Source organism: Fopius arisanus, unplaced genomic scaffold (assembly GCF_000806365.1).
Source record: "Fopius arisanus strain USDA-PBARC FA_bdor unplaced genomic scaffold, ASM80636v1 scaffold00021, whole genome shotgun sequence".
Classification (NCBI taxonomy): domain Eukaryota; kingdom Metazoa; phylum Arthropoda; class Insecta; order Hymenoptera; family Braconidae; genus Fopius; species Fopius arisanus.
The window spans coordinates 872696-890273 of record NW_011887760.1 but is presented as its reverse complement, the minus strand read 5'-3'; the positions used below and the strand labels follow the sequence as shown (position 1 = coordinate 890273).

At 36.3% G+C, this 17578-nt stretch overlaps 3 protein-coding genes across 10 annotated transcripts in view; 1 reads left to right on the top strand and 2 right to left on the bottom strand.

Annotated features, from left to right (window-relative positions):
- LOC105264446 (low-density lipoprotein receptor) overlaps positions 1-5314 on the bottom strand; it is a 36519-nt gene extending 31205 nt beyond the window's left edge. For 2 of the 4 annotated variants that reach the window (XM_011301312.1, XM_011301313.1), the window contains exon 1: positions 4857-5312. In XM_011301312.1, the coding sequence (XP_011299614.1) occupies positions 4857-4962 (106 nt within the window). In that variant the 5' untranslated portion in view covers positions 4963-5312. Of the gene's footprint in view, positions 1-4856 lie in introns of all 4 variants that reach the window. The other 2 variants (XM_011301316.1, XM_011301315.1) reach the window with 2 other exon arrangements.
- A 160-nt stretch (positions 5315-5474) lies between these two features.
- Positions 5475-11942, top strand: Nprl3 (GATOR complex protein Nprl3). 5 transcript variants are annotated; one of them, XM_011301305.1, is made up of 8 exons: positions 5475-5802; positions 6164-6266; positions 7195-7437; positions 8000-8271; positions 8374-8469; positions 8669-9221; positions 9624-9800; positions 11458-11942. In XM_011301305.1, the coding sequence occupies exons 3-8, from the start codon at positions 7276-7278 to the stop codon at positions 11833-11835; spliced, it is 1638 nt and encodes a 545-aa protein (XP_011299607.1). In that variant the 5' UTR covers positions 5475-5802; positions 6164-6266; positions 7195-7275; the 3' UTR covers positions 11836-11942. The 5 variants fall into 5 exon arrangements, with proteins under 5 accessions (XP_011299607.1, XP_011299608.1, XP_011299606.1 ...); XM_011301306.1 differs by lacking the exon at positions 6164-6266; XM_011301304.1 differs by lacking the exon at positions 5475-5802 and having other exon boundaries at positions 5856-6266.
- Positions 11943-12099: 157 nt separating this feature from the next.
- Positions 12100-17578, bottom strand: part of spen (split ends) — a 79879-nt gene continuing 74400 nt past the window's right edge. The window contains exons 8-11 of the mRNA XM_011301302.1: positions 17365-17481; positions 16212-16964; positions 15962-16120; positions 12100-15668 (exon numbers count right to left, since the gene is read on the bottom strand). Of these exons, the coding sequence (XP_011299604.1) occupies positions 15540-15668; positions 15962-16120; positions 16212-16964; positions 17365-17481 (1158 nt within the window). The 3' untranslated portion in view covers positions 12100-15539. The remainder of the gene's footprint in view (positions 15669-15961; positions 16121-16211; positions 16965-17364; positions 17482-17578) is intronic.

Below are 17578 nucleotides of genomic sequence, written 5' to 3'. Positions count from 1 at the left end.
GGTGCTAATTATAATTTGTTCTACATGACCGGCCGTGATAAATATCGAAAGTAATCAGTGATTTAATCGACCGGAAGAAGTAATTGCGAAGATTAGCAAAAGGTACTGAGTGCGCCATCTGCTCGTGAATCAATCCCACATAAAAACTTGTTCATTTTATTGCTTTATAAAATGCACATATGGACTCCCCCCCACCTTCCCTTCAAACTGATCAATATGCAATTGTACACGTGTTATGAATTGTAAGACCTGTCCCCTACAAAGTTATTGACGTAAGCGTGTTTACGTTTCATTTGTGAAACTTAAAGAGGGCTGAGGGGTCACTATGCCAGTTAATAAAAATTCATCAGCGCTCCATAAAAATAGACGTTTAATAAATTCAAAAAGGATATAAAAAAAAAAACCCACTGTTAAGAGGAATGAAAATTTTTGCATGGAGTAAATATACTCATGTTTTTTTATTCATACAAATAATAAAGAATTTTGCAGTACGTGAATATAGAACTTCTCGTCGTAATTGAATTGCTAAATTTTTTTACTTTTCAGTGTTAAAATAATTCAGACGGAGAAATGAATTGCAGGGAATGAGAGATGCTGCATCAATTATGCAGTTGCAAATTAGACTTTGAATATTCGACTGGGGAGTTATACTAATTCAAAATCTCGATCACAGCACATTACAAAGTATAATGAGGCGTCCAATTTACGACTTCAATGTTGTCTCTCCATCCCTCGGTACTCTACCCCCCACCCCCATCAAATTGTCTCCGTGAATTTATTTAACCACTTTCTCGAGAAAAAATATTCATTAAATTCTCGACGGGAGTGACCTCTTGATACTTTAAATCGGAAATAATTGCTCCGTGATTGCACTGCGTTAGGAACGTAATAGCGTACGTCGGATCGATGATATTTAAAGTTCTTTGGAACGGTATAAGAGAACTCGAGCATGGGATCGATTTTTTAATCTTCGAAATTGAGCGAGGGTCATACACATCGAGAAAAATAAAACTAGGCAGAGATAAAAAATACTCTGAGTTGGAAAAGAAGTTTCTACGTTCGACAATATTTACGTTATTCGGAAAAACTTTTTCACGATGCGAGAACCAATTTTTTATGCTATAATATAAGTTTCTAAATTTGAGGCAACTTTTTTTTTTATTGTAGAAAATTAGTTTTTGATTTTTGAATAGTTTCAAAATGTAGAAGCATTCTTGTATAACGCAATACCTAATGATAAAATATTCTTTGAATATTTGAATCTTAGCAACTATAAATAAAATTCTAATATTTACATGACAATACTGAATATTTATGTCAGATAGTCGAGGAAGTCCGAAATTTTTGTGAAATTTGATAACACGTAGTGACAATTTTGTCAGAACGATTGAATATTGATAAGTCTGACGGATAGGGTAATTTATCCCCTTTTTTAAACTAAAATATTCCATTTACAACAAAATATTATAAACCCCAAAATATCTCGGTATCTTCCATCAATTCGGAGATATTACTAGCGTTTTTACTATATAAAAACCGCAATTCTTTTTCTGAATAAAATTCACAATTATTCTTGTCATCAATCTTCATGTTTCAACAAACTTTCCGAAAACAAATCAATCCGTGGATTATTTTGTGACTAACATTTCCAGAAAACAATGCGCTCGCGGAAATACTAGGGTATGACAAGTGAAATAGTAATTTCGCCTTTCATTTCTCCGCTCGACGGGCATTACCGTGACAATAAACACTAATTAATAATAATGGAAAAACACTAGTGTGTAGATTGTGGAGTGTGTGGAATTTACATGAAAATATATTCCTGCTTTCAATATTTGTTCAGGAAAAATACTGGACGAGCGGTGGTGCGGTGCGGTCGCTGATGGACCGCACGCTCTGACAAACGAATCGATTTGTATGGCTTTTTTTTTCTACTACAGAGAATAAAGGGGCTGAGAGACTACATGAAGAGAGGAGAAACGGTCTACGAATTTCTCGAGAGCACTAGCAAATAGGATTAACATTCGTGGAAAACCTATTCGATTGTTAGTAGAGGTAATAATTAATCTGGAGCTATGCACTGAGTGGAATTGGAGTCCCCTGCGCTTTCATCACTCATTCAATTGACATTTAATCTGCATTGCGTAATTACAGGTTTGAATAATCCAAGTGGAAATATGAACTCCTTCATTATTCGCACTTTGTTTCTCCAAATCATTCCTAAAAATACCGAAATTTTCATTGAATAAGGCCATAATGAAAATTGCTCATCAACGGAAAATACTCATTTTTCCATAGAGACTTCGTTGACGATATTGTTTAAGAATGTGCCTGTATTATTTTTACGTACTCTGAACAATTGAGGTTGATAATTCGATTGTTTGAAAATTTCCATATTTTTCGTTTAAATTATAAATGCAGAGTAATTAGTTAATCGTTTAAATTGTGGGAAATAGGTAATTATTGCGACCTCGGTCTCGATCTAATTTGATGTTCAATATTGAAATAATCCCCAATCGCTTGATCAATCATTAAGTGTCATCGGACCGAAGGAATTTCTTACCGAGGGACTCATTTCATCTCTTCCACAGTTCCTTTTTATCAATTAATTCTCCTGCTGTACCCAGTCCGATAACAGCAAACTCATCTCGTCATTTCAGGCGAAAACATTTCAACGTAAGATTGTTCTCATGGTACTACAATAGTATCCCTTTCCTCAAGTTTTACTACTCTTTGTCTCTGTACCGATAACAATTCCATCTTCCTTTCTCAAAAAATAAAGTTCAGTACTTTATTAACGTTAATTAGAGCTCCTGCTCATTCTGCGTCTCTCGGTTACCACCGCCTCCCAATACCTCAACAAGACCAATTAATTGCTCCATGAACTATTACCACTTATCTGTGTTCATATAATTCAAAGTAAGAATGACAAATTATGTTGGACACGCATTTATCTCAATTGCATATTTTTTCTTAGTTGGCGAAGGGTTTTGAAATTGTTTTGAAATGGTTTTGAAAGGTTTGCCGAAGGATTTTTTACTCTTCATTGGAAAGCAAATCTCAAGCACGAAATACTATCTTTACGACATAAATTCGAGTTTGGAATAGAGCAGAAGGGAATAAAACCTTATCTACTGCCTATACTTACTCCTAGGAGTTGTAATCATTTGATCAGAATCTCCATGACTCATTTCATAATTTATGAATTGAAATTTTTACTGTTCCATGAATTTGCCTCCGAAAATGAACTCCTTGATTTATTCACCATTTTAGGTTTCTTTAATGTGAAATCATCGAAGATGTTTAAAATTTCAAAGAATTGATTTAATAGATTATTTCTGAGAAATTAATTTGCATTTTTTGCTATTTTATTCATTTCCATGTGTAAACACGGTGCCGTATATGTTTTATATATTTCCTAGTAACTTGTAATTAAGAATAGAATTAGGAATGTGGATTATCTAAATAATCCACAAGTTCCAAAAATTAATATTCTTCAAAAATAGAGCAACCAGAAAACAGAACAAAACACCTGATTTTCATTCTTAGTTCAATTAAATTATCGCGCCCCTTGTTCTTTTCATAAAAATTCCAACGACTAATTCCTTAAGATTGTGTTTTTGAATTGCATTATAAAGCTTCCTCTAAAAATAGACTTCTTTATTGATATTTTTTTCGTCTACCGAGAAAATTTGGTTGAAAAAAAATGACATTTCCGAGGAATAGAATAATTTTTGCTAAACTATGACCAATAATCATTGGGAAGTTTAAAAAATGGGGAAAAGCAGAAAGAAGAAGATTCCATTCGTCAATTTCCAGTTATGGATGACGATACAACAGAAGATTCTCCACCCATTCGTCTCCTTATCCCCAATATTCATCGTATTGTCACCCCCGATGATTCATTACAAAAACTCATAACCCATTATACCAGTTTTTATCTAAGAATTCTGTCGACTAAATCCCACACTGAAAATGATTAATCACACATCTCAACTTTATTTACTCCTTTCAAGTTCACCCTGGGATAAATTTAGCGAGTGGACAGTGCAATACAGCTGACATCAAACGCAATCACGAGAACTATAAGATCCTCAGATCCCCCGAAGAAAATTCTCAACCATTATTTCACCCTTGTTCAAAACAAGGGAGGAACGTGGGATAAATTCGAAAGCTCTCCGTTCGCTACAATGACAGCGGATGCGGAAATGAAGAGCGGAAAGTGCTCAAAGTGCTCAAAAAAAATGTATTCACCCAGAAGTTGCAAACAAACCCCCAAAATCGAATAAACCCCAGCCGAATATCTGGAATAATTCCCGAAACAAAGGGAAAAGAGTAAAAAAAAAGAACAGTGAAACGCCCACTCTGAAAAAACCCATTCCTGCCAATAAAATTAATTACCGCCAACCAAATTCATCACGACAGCAATTTAAATGGATTTCCCGCAGAGATTTTCGACTCTTAATTGTCTCAATTACATTAACTTCCCAGAACTGGAGAGATAATTTCACTGAAAGGTGAAATGGGTAATGGGTAACGAGTAGATTTAGCCGACAGGTTTTGAGGAATATCTCAAAATCTACCAGAGATATAGAAATTATGGTAGAAACCTTTTCTGTAGCTCTCACTGTGCCCTACAAAAGGTGTCCTATGAAAGATTTCACTACCTCCCCCTAACTCCGAGATATTCCCCGAAAACTCAACAAAGTACCAATTCGCCTCGCACCTTTCCGTCTCGACTCCTGAATTTCATTCCCCTCGCAACGAGAGCACGTTTCATTCCCATTACATAACATTATCCCACGCTCCATTGTTTATTTACCTAGAAAAAAAAATCAAATGAAATAATTACTCACATAGATTTGCAACAGAATCAGCTCCAGCAGTAGCAGCAACGAAAAATGTGATTATAACCGTTGACAGGGCCACCAGGAGCCGACACGGTGTTTCCCACCGCCCCATAACCACCCCCGAAAAAATCACCCCCACAGTCCGCCTTGACCTCGAAATAAAAATAAAAAATACTCGGCGAGGAAAAAAAAAAGTGCGAAAAGCCCAAAACAGTACAACCCTTGGGATTGAACCGCTGATTTCACGACAGCTCGAAAATACAATGCAACCGCCACGAGATACTGAGGATAAATAGATAAAATACGATCAACAGTACCACCCCACCATCACTAAAATATGTTGAATATTGACAGGATACTCGATCACCTTAGGTTCCCCTCAATCTCACCGTAAATAAAATAAAAAAACGCGTGTATATCGTCTGGTTGCCCTATACGTTCTCCCGGGCACCCGAGACAGGAGTCACTGATTCTGACGCACCGCACATCGCGCCACCTGCGCGCGCAATATCACTGTCTCACTTTATCAATAATAGGACTTTCTCACTTTGTCACACTGGATTTCCACTTGGAATTGCCATTTTTCTCCCACTGAATTTTCGTCTCTTCCCTTCGTAACCATTCGTAGCCATCACCTCCCCTCTTTCCCTCGAGTAGTTTTCACCTGGAGTGGGAGAGGTACATGAGGTGGCTCAAGCCCCAACTGCAGGCGGCTATTCGAATTCTCCACGTTCTGCACCAATTGTCCCAAATTGTCCGGCCTAACCCGCCAAAAATACTAAACCATTCGATTCCAATAGCACATGGTAAGAAGGCACGGGCTTTTTCTGGAGCACTCGTCGGCTCCGAGGATGACTGTCAGTGTTGCCTGTGGATGATTTATTAATGCAGTCTGGATTTATTATTCTCGTAAGGACGTCATCACCAGAAAGTCGAGTTCCCATTGGCAGTGGTGAGAAATTCTTCCTATAAAAACTTTATTTGGAAAAATTATATCTTTTTGTTGTTGTTCAGTATAGTTTACTGGGGTACCAGGTGATATGGACATGTTTTTAATTAAATTAGAATAGTAGTAATAGAGAATAGTAGTGATTATCTGTCACGATCTTAAATGATAAGCGCTTTGTTCAAAATTTTTGTCTGTCCATATTACTTCAACGCCCCAATATTCTGTTTAAATTTCATTGGAATTCCATTGACATGTAATTTTCTAAATTAATGAACTTCTTTTTGAATTAATTGGAGTTATAATTGTTGATGATTATGACAGTAAGTAAGCAAGTTACAGAAATTACGTATTTTCTCAAAACCAGAATTCCGTACATCCAGAATTCCATTAGCAGGCTTCCAAAAACTTTGAACTTTGAAAAAATAGCTTATAGCACGAAGTACTGAAGAATTTTCAACTATTTTCAGGTATTTATTGGAGTAATTTGCTTAGAATAATATTCTCATTTAATTTCCTTCAAATAAAACTGAAATATTAGACTCTTCATGAATTAATTCTATGAGTTTTATTATTTATTATTATTATTTTATGAGTTACTTATAGATAGAAATAACTATTTATAACAGTGGCTGTAATTAAATGTACGAGTTGACGAGAAAAGTAGTTATTTTCAATTATCAAGTTGCTTCTTTCAATTGATTTTCATGTCTTTTCGATATTTCCCGGCGATATTTTCATATTTATCCTTCTGCTTCCCCAATTTTTTTTATTCCCGTAATAAATTTTAATCCCAGAGGTTTTGTGCCAACCCGTATACTACCTACTCCTTGAATTTCCCACGTGATAGTGAATATTTTCGCCTGCAATCAATAGTTGATACAATTGATATCCAACTCATTCCATCGATCCAGTATTTTTTATCGCTGTTCAAATATTCAAACCAGTAATGTCCCCAAATAAATGAAATTACTGGAAAATTTAATGCTTGTCTCAGTAGTTTGTATTATATTATAGTCAACTCTTGCATTTCTATTGGTCGAAATTCCGATGAAAAAATAATTATCACTGATTAAGGGGCGACAGTTGAATATAAGAGTGAGGACGAATTATTTAAAATATCAGTTTGACAGCCTCGAAGCTGAGGGAAAGACAAGTGAGAATAAATAATAAATGAAAGAACAGAATGGTAAATGGAAGCAGAGATGGAAGAATGGAGTTGATTATTTTTAATGGGAAGTGGGACTGAGGGATTGTGATATGATTGGATGGTGAATTTTACTGGGTGAGGGCTGTCATGTGAGATTGCACTGTGTTAATTGATGGGTTGGGAAAATGCTGTTGGTGGTTTTTATGGAATTCTCTAGTGGTGGAGGGAAGAGTTTGTCATTGATGCAGGTTGATGGGGTTGGAGATAGCGGGGAAGAGTCTGAGTGAGTAGAGCTGGAGACACTTGGAAATTGCTCGTCACTTGGGAATATGGAGATCAATCCCCTCAGCATTATTCTCGTCAAGAGTGATAGCAAGGGGGATCGCATGCTCTTCAGATATCCTCATGCCACTAATCATGAGAAGGATTCCAGTCATTTCGCCAAGAGGAAGAATCCATACTCACTTATCATAGCTGAGGATCTCTTACAGGTTAGAATTCCTCGTAATTCTCGGGAATCATCTGGGCAATGTTAAATATACTCGCCCACAGACATTTACATAGCGCTTTCTTAAAAAAAAATCAACGTGAGTTCTAAAATAAAATTATTCATTAAAAATTCAACAACCAAGAAACATATCACAATTGGTTTTTAGAATAATTGAATTGTTTGTCACTTATGTTTTTCTTACATTGTTTAACTGTCATTTACGAATATATTTGTAGAAATGAGAAAAATTCAGGGAATTTGTCTTTTCATAGGTATGCTGAGTATTCTTATTCAAAAATTCAATGAGGCTCTCATGAAAATTACGAGTTCTTGGTTTTTTCAATGTGACGGAAGGTTGAATTTCCATTTATTACCAGTTCATCTATTTTCGCTCTAAATTTTACAAGAGTGTTGCTACTCATTGCATTCTATGTAAATGTTTCGCATTAACGTAATGTTTCTCTCTACTTATCAGTATACAAGCATTCGAAATTAATTCAACCAATCCTCCTCGCTATAATGAAAACTTTAAATAGTTCATGCATACACATTTGATATTGCAGTCCCTGCCTTGTCCAACATCGAATATAACGAACGGCAATTTGACTGGACTACCTGATGAAGTACTATCAACCCTATTTGCTGTTAAGCCGGAGCTCTGTGAAATGAAATTCGAATTAAAAGTAAATAATGTAAGATTCGTGGGTCATCCAACCCTATTATCATCCAGAGGACTGAAAGAAACCAACTCTTCAATGTTATTCAATGTTGTATTTGCACTTCAAGCCCAGGCCGATCATTCTGTCGTCAAGTGCTATTACGATCTGAGTAAGAGGTCAGGGACTGACAATTTGTCTGAAAACAATAAAATTGTATGAAATTAACGGTGAGCACATATGGAAAATTTACGAAATTGAATTGTTTTGTTGAGTTGCAGGTTGGGAATTGCCTTGAGGCACGAGGAAAAGAGATGTGGATTTTTATCGAGTGAAATTAAAGTTATGGTTTTGACGCACGATGAAATAGCCACGAGGTAATTCTGCTGGGAGAAATTAATTTCAAGTTGCATCATAACTTTTGCAAAGTTATTACAAATTGGTTCACGTCAGGAACGAATTTCATAATAAAGATATATACTTTACTGAAAAGATTAACAGTTTTTTAATCACTCAAAATTTGACAAAATTGTGGAATAAACATATCTCACTTTAAATTCATTAATCACCCCGCAGATGTGAAGAGGAAAACGCATGCAGCGAAAATCCATACGAACAGATCCTCAAGAAGAGTTCACTTGCAAGAGATTTGAAATCAGCCTTCAACAGTCTGTGCACGTCAGGTTTCGTGGACCTCATGATAAACAAGTGGATCCAAGTGAGTTTCTGTCTGCCTCAGAAAGTTCACCAGTTTCACAAGAAAGGTTTCATCATGAACCCTGAAACGATAGACAGGTGTTTGGATAGTTTGAGGCCATATCATGGGATTCTCCTGCTCATAGAGCCCCTGGATCTTCTGGAGTCACTACCTGCGGATGCGTCTCCTGCTCTTAGGCGATTAATCCAGATGTATAATCCCCTGAAGAGTCTGCAAACACTGGCTGCAGATTCGGATTTGTCGTTGGCCCAGGTTTTCCAGTTGACTGGACACCTCGTTTACTGGGCAAAGGCCACAATTATTTATCCTCTGTGTGAGAGCAATGTGTATGTCGTTTGTCCAGACGCCTTGATTTCCAATCAGCTGATGGAGGCTTTCTCCGATCAATTCCCAGGATTGTCACTGCTCCAGGTAACACTTAATCATGGACTCATTCCATTTATTTTCATGAATTATCCATTTCAATCCATTAAATTCAGATATATTTCTTCTCAGCTCCCACTACTGCACTGAATTGCTAATTCTGCTCCATCATAATATCCTTTCAATCGGGTATCGGCATGAGTATTGATTTTGAATTTTTATTTGTTTTATTTTTGCAAAGTTCAAAGGTTTTTAATTACCAAAATAGGTAAATTGAAGAATAATCAATGACAATAACGATAATTCATTGAATACAAAGTATTTTTTATTCGAGTTCTATTCTCCGCGTTCGATTCTGGACGTAATGAATTTATTTTAATTCGACTGTTCAATTACTGCTCATATAAAAAACTGGCAATAGTATGGAATTAATTCTACATTTTGTTACAGATCATTAGTGAGTTTTCCCTTCCAACTTCGATTAGTCAAAAACTCAATCCACTGAATCAACCTCAACAACAGCAGCAGCTTGTGAAAATAATAATCTGGTTGTTGAGACATCATCTGTTATTGCAGCTGCACACTTACGTGCAGTACATGCCAACGGATCAAGGCAGAAATACACTGGTAAGATTAATAATAAAGTCTGAGAATTTTTGGGGGTTTAAAGATAGCTAAGTACCGCTTGCAGTTGCGGACAAAGTTCATTATATACTAAGCAACTAAACAATTTTTTGTTTAAGCGGTAATTGTTTCAAAATCAGTAAACATGTTTATCATGAAATTACTACTACATCGTTGATAGTTTATTTGATAATTAGTACTGTAGAATCTCCTTATAATCTTCTCAATTTTTTTTTTCGCGTATGGTTCTGTTTGCTACTATTCTACTATCTCCAAGCTGGAAGATGTAACCAATCATTTAAACAATTCATTGTTTGGTTCAGTGAAGAATTTAATTGCTTTTAAAATAATCCCGAAAAATAATTTTCTCTGGTATTCGAATTTGCTATTAAAAAATTTGCTGTGATAGGTGCCCGTAATCACGCGGTTCTAACCTCGCTTCGCTCGGTAAAATCGCGGATTACCGGCCCGATGACATAAAATAGTGTACTAAACACGTGCGTTATGGTTTTTTTGACTCGTGGGATTGTAAAACTCGCCTTCAGCTCGTGTTACAACCCTCCGACGAGCCAAGAAATCCATTACGCACTTGTTGCGTAATATACTATAATTTATGGTCGCAGCGAACGCGTGAGGGGGATAGACGCGTAAAGTCGAATTGTCCGAATTTGTTTTCCCTACAGCTCCATGCACGCGAATATAACGGGAGTATACTGTAAAGGACGAGTAAATAACAATCTTATTAAACCATTCACATAATGTTGCTTTTAGATATTCAAATGTTGAACATGGCTGCAAAATATTCGCTAGTTTAGACTCAAAGACGAGAGCTTTAATGATTAAAGAGATTTTCTCAAGTAGATATACCGGAAGGGAGGGAATTACGAATTTATTGCAGAGTAATTTCCGTGAGCCATAGGATTTTGCAGAATTCAGGGAGCTCAGATTTTCCACGAGCTTAACTGCAGTAATTAAATATTCAATCATGAGTGTCCATTTGATTCAGTCTATGATATCCTCGTTAAATTTTTTATTGAGCGAACAGTTGGTTCGAATTCATAATCCTCCAGGAGTATTTAATCCGGAATTTTCCCATTCTAGGGGACAATTTTATTGCTAAAATCGTGGAATAACGAGTATTTCACTTGAAACTCCAAGTCCCATTCGCCCTCGCTGTAATTTCACTGTGGAAAATAGAATTTTCAGAGGATTGCAAGTGCAAAATATATAGTGGACTTCAGTTGAATGTAGATCAATAGGATTGTGTGTGTGATTGTATATAGATAAATGGAATTTTAAAGTGCCCACTCACAACTGCATTGCCCTCGGAATTAAATGGAGAGTCAATCTTCATTAGTAGAGTTTAATTGTTCCATTATGAAAGTTTTCGATTCCATGGCAGCTGCAAATGAAAAATTAATCTGACAATCTCAATTTTTTAACCCACTTGTCTCTCTTTTATTTCTAATAAAAACCGTCGAAACCACGGATTCGGTTTTCCCCGACTTTAATACAATCAGACGCCGTTTGATTGAAACAATTCGATGCAATATAATTTTGAAATTTTAATCAACACAGATAAAAGCCCTGGAATATCCTGAATCAGTAAATGACCTCAGAGTTCATTAAAATAATGACAATGATAATGTAATATTTGAAGGAAACCCTGAGCCAGGAAGGGTCGAGCCCGACAGGAGCAACAGAAAACGACAGCAGCTGGAGTTTGAGCAATACTCCAAAATCGACCCCAAACGAAATGAAAGCCGAGAGATCAATGGCTTTGCCGAAGGAGGATGGCCTCTTCGAGTACAGATCTGACAATTTTCCGATTCCTCCTGACGACATAATGCTGCTAGACCGTCTCTGTAGATTTGGTTACTTCGACGGTGGCCATCACCTCGAGGAAATCATGTACTTTGAGAATATACGAAGATCCCAGTTGCTGCAGATTCTCGATAAATTTCGAGACATTTTAATCACCTCCGAGCACGAAGATCCAGCAATAGCATTATTCTACTCTCAGCATGGATCCCCATAGCCCAATACTTGAAAAATGAATATCAATTGAAAATATAAATGTTGATGTGTAAAAATATAAGCAATTTCTTATTCTTTGTAAATAAAAAGAAATTTTTATTTCACTCATCTTCGTATCTTATAAATTACTCACGACTCGATTGATAAAGGAGGTAAGTTTAAAAAATATATTCCAAAAACATAATTTTTTAATCATAGTTATTATTATCGTTAATATCCATATAATTATCAATAACTACAGCAAAACACAAAAAACAAAAAAAAATGTGATATCTGTACACTTTATCTTCTCTTAATGCGAACAAACATAAACTTTTTGTTATCATTTATATCATTAGTCTACGATAGGACGAAACTAAATCGTAGTATTCACAGATATTTTACAAGACAGACAGAGCACCCACTGCTGCTACTTTATCTCCTCTTCTTATTATTTATATTGAAATTGTTATAAAAAAATGAGACGCTTGACGCAACGAAAAGCAATCCTACTCTGTCAAAATGAGCGTCAATTCAATTGTAGAAATTATTGATAATTCAGCAGTGTGTGCCTTCTGTTACCCCAAATATATACTTAGTCGTAACCGCAATATACGTGATTTAGTTTTCATTTACTTCTCTCGATCATTCATTTTCCTTATTACTTCTAATAGACTGTACATATGAACAACGCATCCTTTACACTGTACATACACACGCTCACGAGTATCTGCACTGCATTTATTTTTATTTTTATTTATTTTTTTATTCTCATGAAACTCTAGGGATAGGGATGGGCAGGATATTCATGACCATTCGCCACTGTCAATACACTTACCATTTTCATTATTCTTTTGCTCATTATAATTGTTCTCTTTCGATAGGAATTTCTCTCCATTAACAACTTATCCCTATAATGCGGAAACGTGAGCCTTCAGTTATCTTTATATGTTATTTTTCTTCACGTTATGAAAGTATTTTAATATTGTCCAACTGGGACTCCCGACGTATATTCGCTCTGAAACGTGGAAATTCTAATTCTATTCTCAAAATTTTCATCAAAACGCTTTCAGATATTATTATCTGGTATATAATCATTTTTTACATAAATGCTTCGTCTGAATTGTGACGTGGGGTGAGAAAATTAAAATTGTTTAATTACCCATGTGAGAACATATCTGTAGAAAAACTCATCGCATTTCATTTAATTGCAGAACAATTCCCATTAATTTCCCAATTTTTTACGACAATTGCGACAACAGTTCCCTTGTTCTTCTGCATGTTCGTCAAAATTTCTGTATTATTTATTCTATCGAGATGATTTCTGTGAAAATTCCTCGCCTCAATTTGTTCAAGTTCTTTCAGGAGTTGTGTGATTAATGGAGAGAAATGCAGTGAAATAAAAAATTTTAAACCAGGAATTTCTGCGAAAAATATCTCGATGAAGAATATTTGATATTGAAATTTTTCAGAATTCTTTTTCAGGACGTTTCCACATAATTATTAATAGAATTGTTTAACAAATGGGCTGAGTTTTTCTATGAAAATTTATTCGTGCTTGGTTGATCCATTTGAGGCTTTGTACATTCCATGTTTTTTTAAAAGGGTGGCTTCTACAGGACAAGTCTTAATGAACGCCAAGTTTAATTATCGTTGACAGATGTTTTAATAAAAAAAAATCAGCGTGTCATATAACTTTGGCGTGATAACTCCAGCAGGATTTCATTATCCCCAGGCGTTACTTCTGTGGGCGTGGGTAATTAATATGTTCGTTCATTCAATGCATCAACATTGACCAGAGATCCAGAGGATTTTTACTTGAGTCATTGATAAACTTGGGCATTTAGTACCAATGGGGGTTTGCATGACTCCTAAATAATTCCTAATAAACCTAATAAAAAATAATAAAAATAAAGCAAACAGTTATAACAAAGTCCATGCAATTCGCAGTGATAAATCGATGGAAATTTACAGAAGTAGCCCTAGAGGACAATAAAAATAATAAAATTATTGTGAACCATGGAATAAAGAGAAAGCATTTAATGATTTATCACGTTGTGACATGAAGGAAAAAGTAATCAGCAAATCCCCCATTGTCACGTCTGATTATGTGAGGTGAAAAAATGTCTGAAGTGAATGGAAGTGAATGCAGTCGAGGCTTCAATGGTCACTGAGATCTGTCACACATAAAAACGAGCATGACTTAAACAATCATTTCAGCCCACTGTGGTCATCATCGAAAAGATGCCTCTAGGGCAATCGACGCTGTATCCCCTCAAAACACTACGATTAAATCGTTTTCCAGCGGTATAGAGTAGATATAGAATAGTAGTGGTAATAGAAGATAGTTTTCTTTTGTAGTTATAGTAGTTGAAATAGGAGATTAATAAGATTTCAAGATTTTGTCGTTTCATCGTCGAAATAATTTCTGCAGTAACAGCATATCGAATTGAATTCAATGAATAAAAGACTCCATGAGTAATAAAGAATAAGAATGATAATAATAATTAATATTATAAGTTCTTTATAATGTACATATTTCATTAATCACTAATTTGCATTTCTATAATTAATTAATAATTAATCATGATGATAATATGTTACATCCTGCTAGGAATTTGTTTTATGGTACACTAGGGATAAACACCTACATAGTCCTTGAAATTCATTACTTTTTTTTTTGTTTCACTTAATATTTTTTTTTCTCGTTAATGTCTACAATTCACTTGTCTTGTAACATCTTGTTTTGTCCATTTACTTTCTAGTTTCGACAGGAGCAGCGGCGGCTTCAACTGCAGCAGCAGCAAAGAACTAATGTATACAGTAATATAATACATAGGTATTTATATAGAGTAATTATTTATACAAAAACACATCACATATCGCGCGCACCTGGAACGGCTTGCTTTTATGTAGTTTTAATATTTTTTTTACCATTTTTTGCCATTTTTTTTTCTTCCTTTCTTTATCATTATTATGATTTACCATCTCAATGTATTTTACCATTATATATGCAGATATCGTTAAATAATTAAAATCACAGTAGTTATGCCCTCGCTGGCTCGCTTATATTTATACAACATTAATTCTAAGCCTTAATTATAAACTCGTGTTTATATGTGTTTATTCTAGAATTATTTTTTTCCTCTTATTTCCAGTTTTTTTTTCTTTTATTGATTTATACAGCTGGGTGCTTTAATTTCTGGTGGAGTTGGGAAAGTTTCGATCGTTTAATGGCGCAAGTACGGACGTCTCTATTCTTTATTTTTCTCTTCTCTATTTCTCGTCAGTTGCTGGTGCTTTTCTTGTCTTGTTTTGTTTTTTAATAATTTATTTTCATGTATATGGAGTGGGAGGGGATGTGCCCAATCTGCTTGTCGGATAGACCAAGAGTGATGTCGGTCATTCCCACAAACACGATCAGTTATTCGAATTAGGCTGTGAAAATGAGCCGATGCTAATGAAGGTGGAGAGGAACGCAAGGGTTTGTTATGGAATTTTGAAAAACCAATTTATCTAAAAACCGTGCTAACCTCCCCCGCTTTGTCACACAACCCCACCCCAATCTGTTCATCCACAATCAGGTCCAGTAGAGATGGATTCTTCATTTGATTGTCAGTTACGATTTATCGGTTTGTGGAAGTGTTGGGCTTCATGCCGTTCACCATTGGTTCGATGTGGTTTGATTTTGGATTTCAGGGTGATCAAATATCATCTGGTCTGGTCTCAAACGGTGGCGATGACGATTACCAAGTGGGCGATGTCGGCTACACGACGCAGCAGGTCTGGGGCTATTCGGGCTAGGCTGTCGTTGGCAAATTCACACGATGGAAATATGTGAACTACGTATGCAGGCTGAAAATTATTGTCACTGTTTTTATTCTGCACTTGGATTTAATTTATTGGCATTTATTTTTTCGACTTATTATGCTTTACTATTACCTGGAGATTTTAGAAAATTGATGGTGCAATTGATTTTTTTTTTTAATTAACAAAAACTGCTGAATTTCCTCTTTATTTCAAATTTCATTAGATCAAATTGACGAGGGATCGATGGATAGAATTTCTGACTCATTGTGTGGTTCATGTAATAACAAGTTTAATTTTTATGGAGAAAAAAATTATAATGAGAGAATTTCGATGCGTACCTGTTGCGATACTGGATCGTGGATGTTTACAATTCCAGCAGCTGTTTTTTGTTGTAAATAAGTAATAAATCCAGTTTGTAAGTTCTGACTCTGTTGAAGGACATCATCGTGGTCGTGACCACAAGGCAATGCCAGCAGCATACAGTGTTCATTGTCCGTCTGCAAAAGCCAAGATTGAATTTGAATTTAACTCTTGTTTTTTTTTTTTTCAATTAACGATGAAAGAAATGATTATGTAGTCATTACATACCTGCATCTTTCTGGCGACTCCCTCCACCTGTGTCTGCTCCAGCCTCATCCTCTGAGCAATTCTCAACGGTAATGTGGAGCCATCACTGTTGCATGGAAGACTCTCTCTGGCGACATTGGGATTGCCAAAGACAAAGTGCATCTGCACCACAGCTTGATCGTTCTTCAAGGCAAGGAATCCCTGCCACATGACAGGATACCTCTGGAGCAATCTCAACAATGAATCAGGCTGTGGCTGGGGCTGTGGCTGTTGCTGTGGTTGCGGCTGAATAGGTGCAACGTGAGGTGGAGTTGCAACTTGAAGTTTTCTGTGACGATCTGGTGTGAGTGCACGATCTGGTGAATCACTGGCCATCGGAAATTGCGAACGAATGTGCGCAGGTGGTGGATCGTAATAGCCAGGACGAGGTCCTGGATTTGTTCCTGCGTTGTACTGAGGTGGTGGTGGTGGCAATCTTTGACCGGGATGGAGCATGTAGACTTGGGCGACTTGGGGACTGTCGGTTGTACGCTCCTGGGGTGTTCTAGTGCCTCTGCGAAGCTCCAACGGTGGACTGTGACTCTCCTCACCCGTTGCCTCCATCTGGGGATCCAGGGGGAGATGGGGCGAGCGAGCTCCAGGTACGTGGTAGGGTATTCTCGGAGTGAGCACCTCCTGTTGGGCTCGAAGGTACTGATACTGTAGTGGGTGCATGTAATGTGCTGGCAATTCTGGACCCCTCGTAAGCCCTCCATAGTGATTCACCACATCACCCTGGACACAATTTTACACACATCGTTTAATGAATATTTCATCAAGTTTGCTCATGTCTAAGGCAAATTTTTTATTTTGGACAAAGGAAAATCTTACGACACGATTCCTACATTCAAAAGTAGAAAAACGAGGTAAATTGACTAATCCATCAGATTTTGTTTTAAACATTTCCGACATTAAGGAAAATATCAAAATTTTTGTCCGAAATTTTTGTTGTAGAACTAATTGAGAACTACGACAAAGATTGCTATCATTTCATCCCCCTTAGATAATCGCCGGTATTTAAAATTTTAATTTATTAGCCAGCTTGATTCTGTGCAGACAATATCTCAAACTACCTCTACTCGATGTCTTGATTTTCGAGCATGGAAAAATAAACGAATAAAAGCTTTGTAAGTACCTGAGAAGCATTAGCATGATGGTGGGCAGGTGGGGGCAGTGGAGGACTCTGGGTTCGATGCGGGGGCACAAGACCATATTGACCCCGTGTTGATGGAGCTGCGCCCACAGCACCATGCTAACCAAAACCAAGCAAAAGTTAGTAATCACAAATAGAACGGTTTATAATTTTTGTTTTGTTTTTTTGTTTGTTTTTTATATATATACAATGAAAA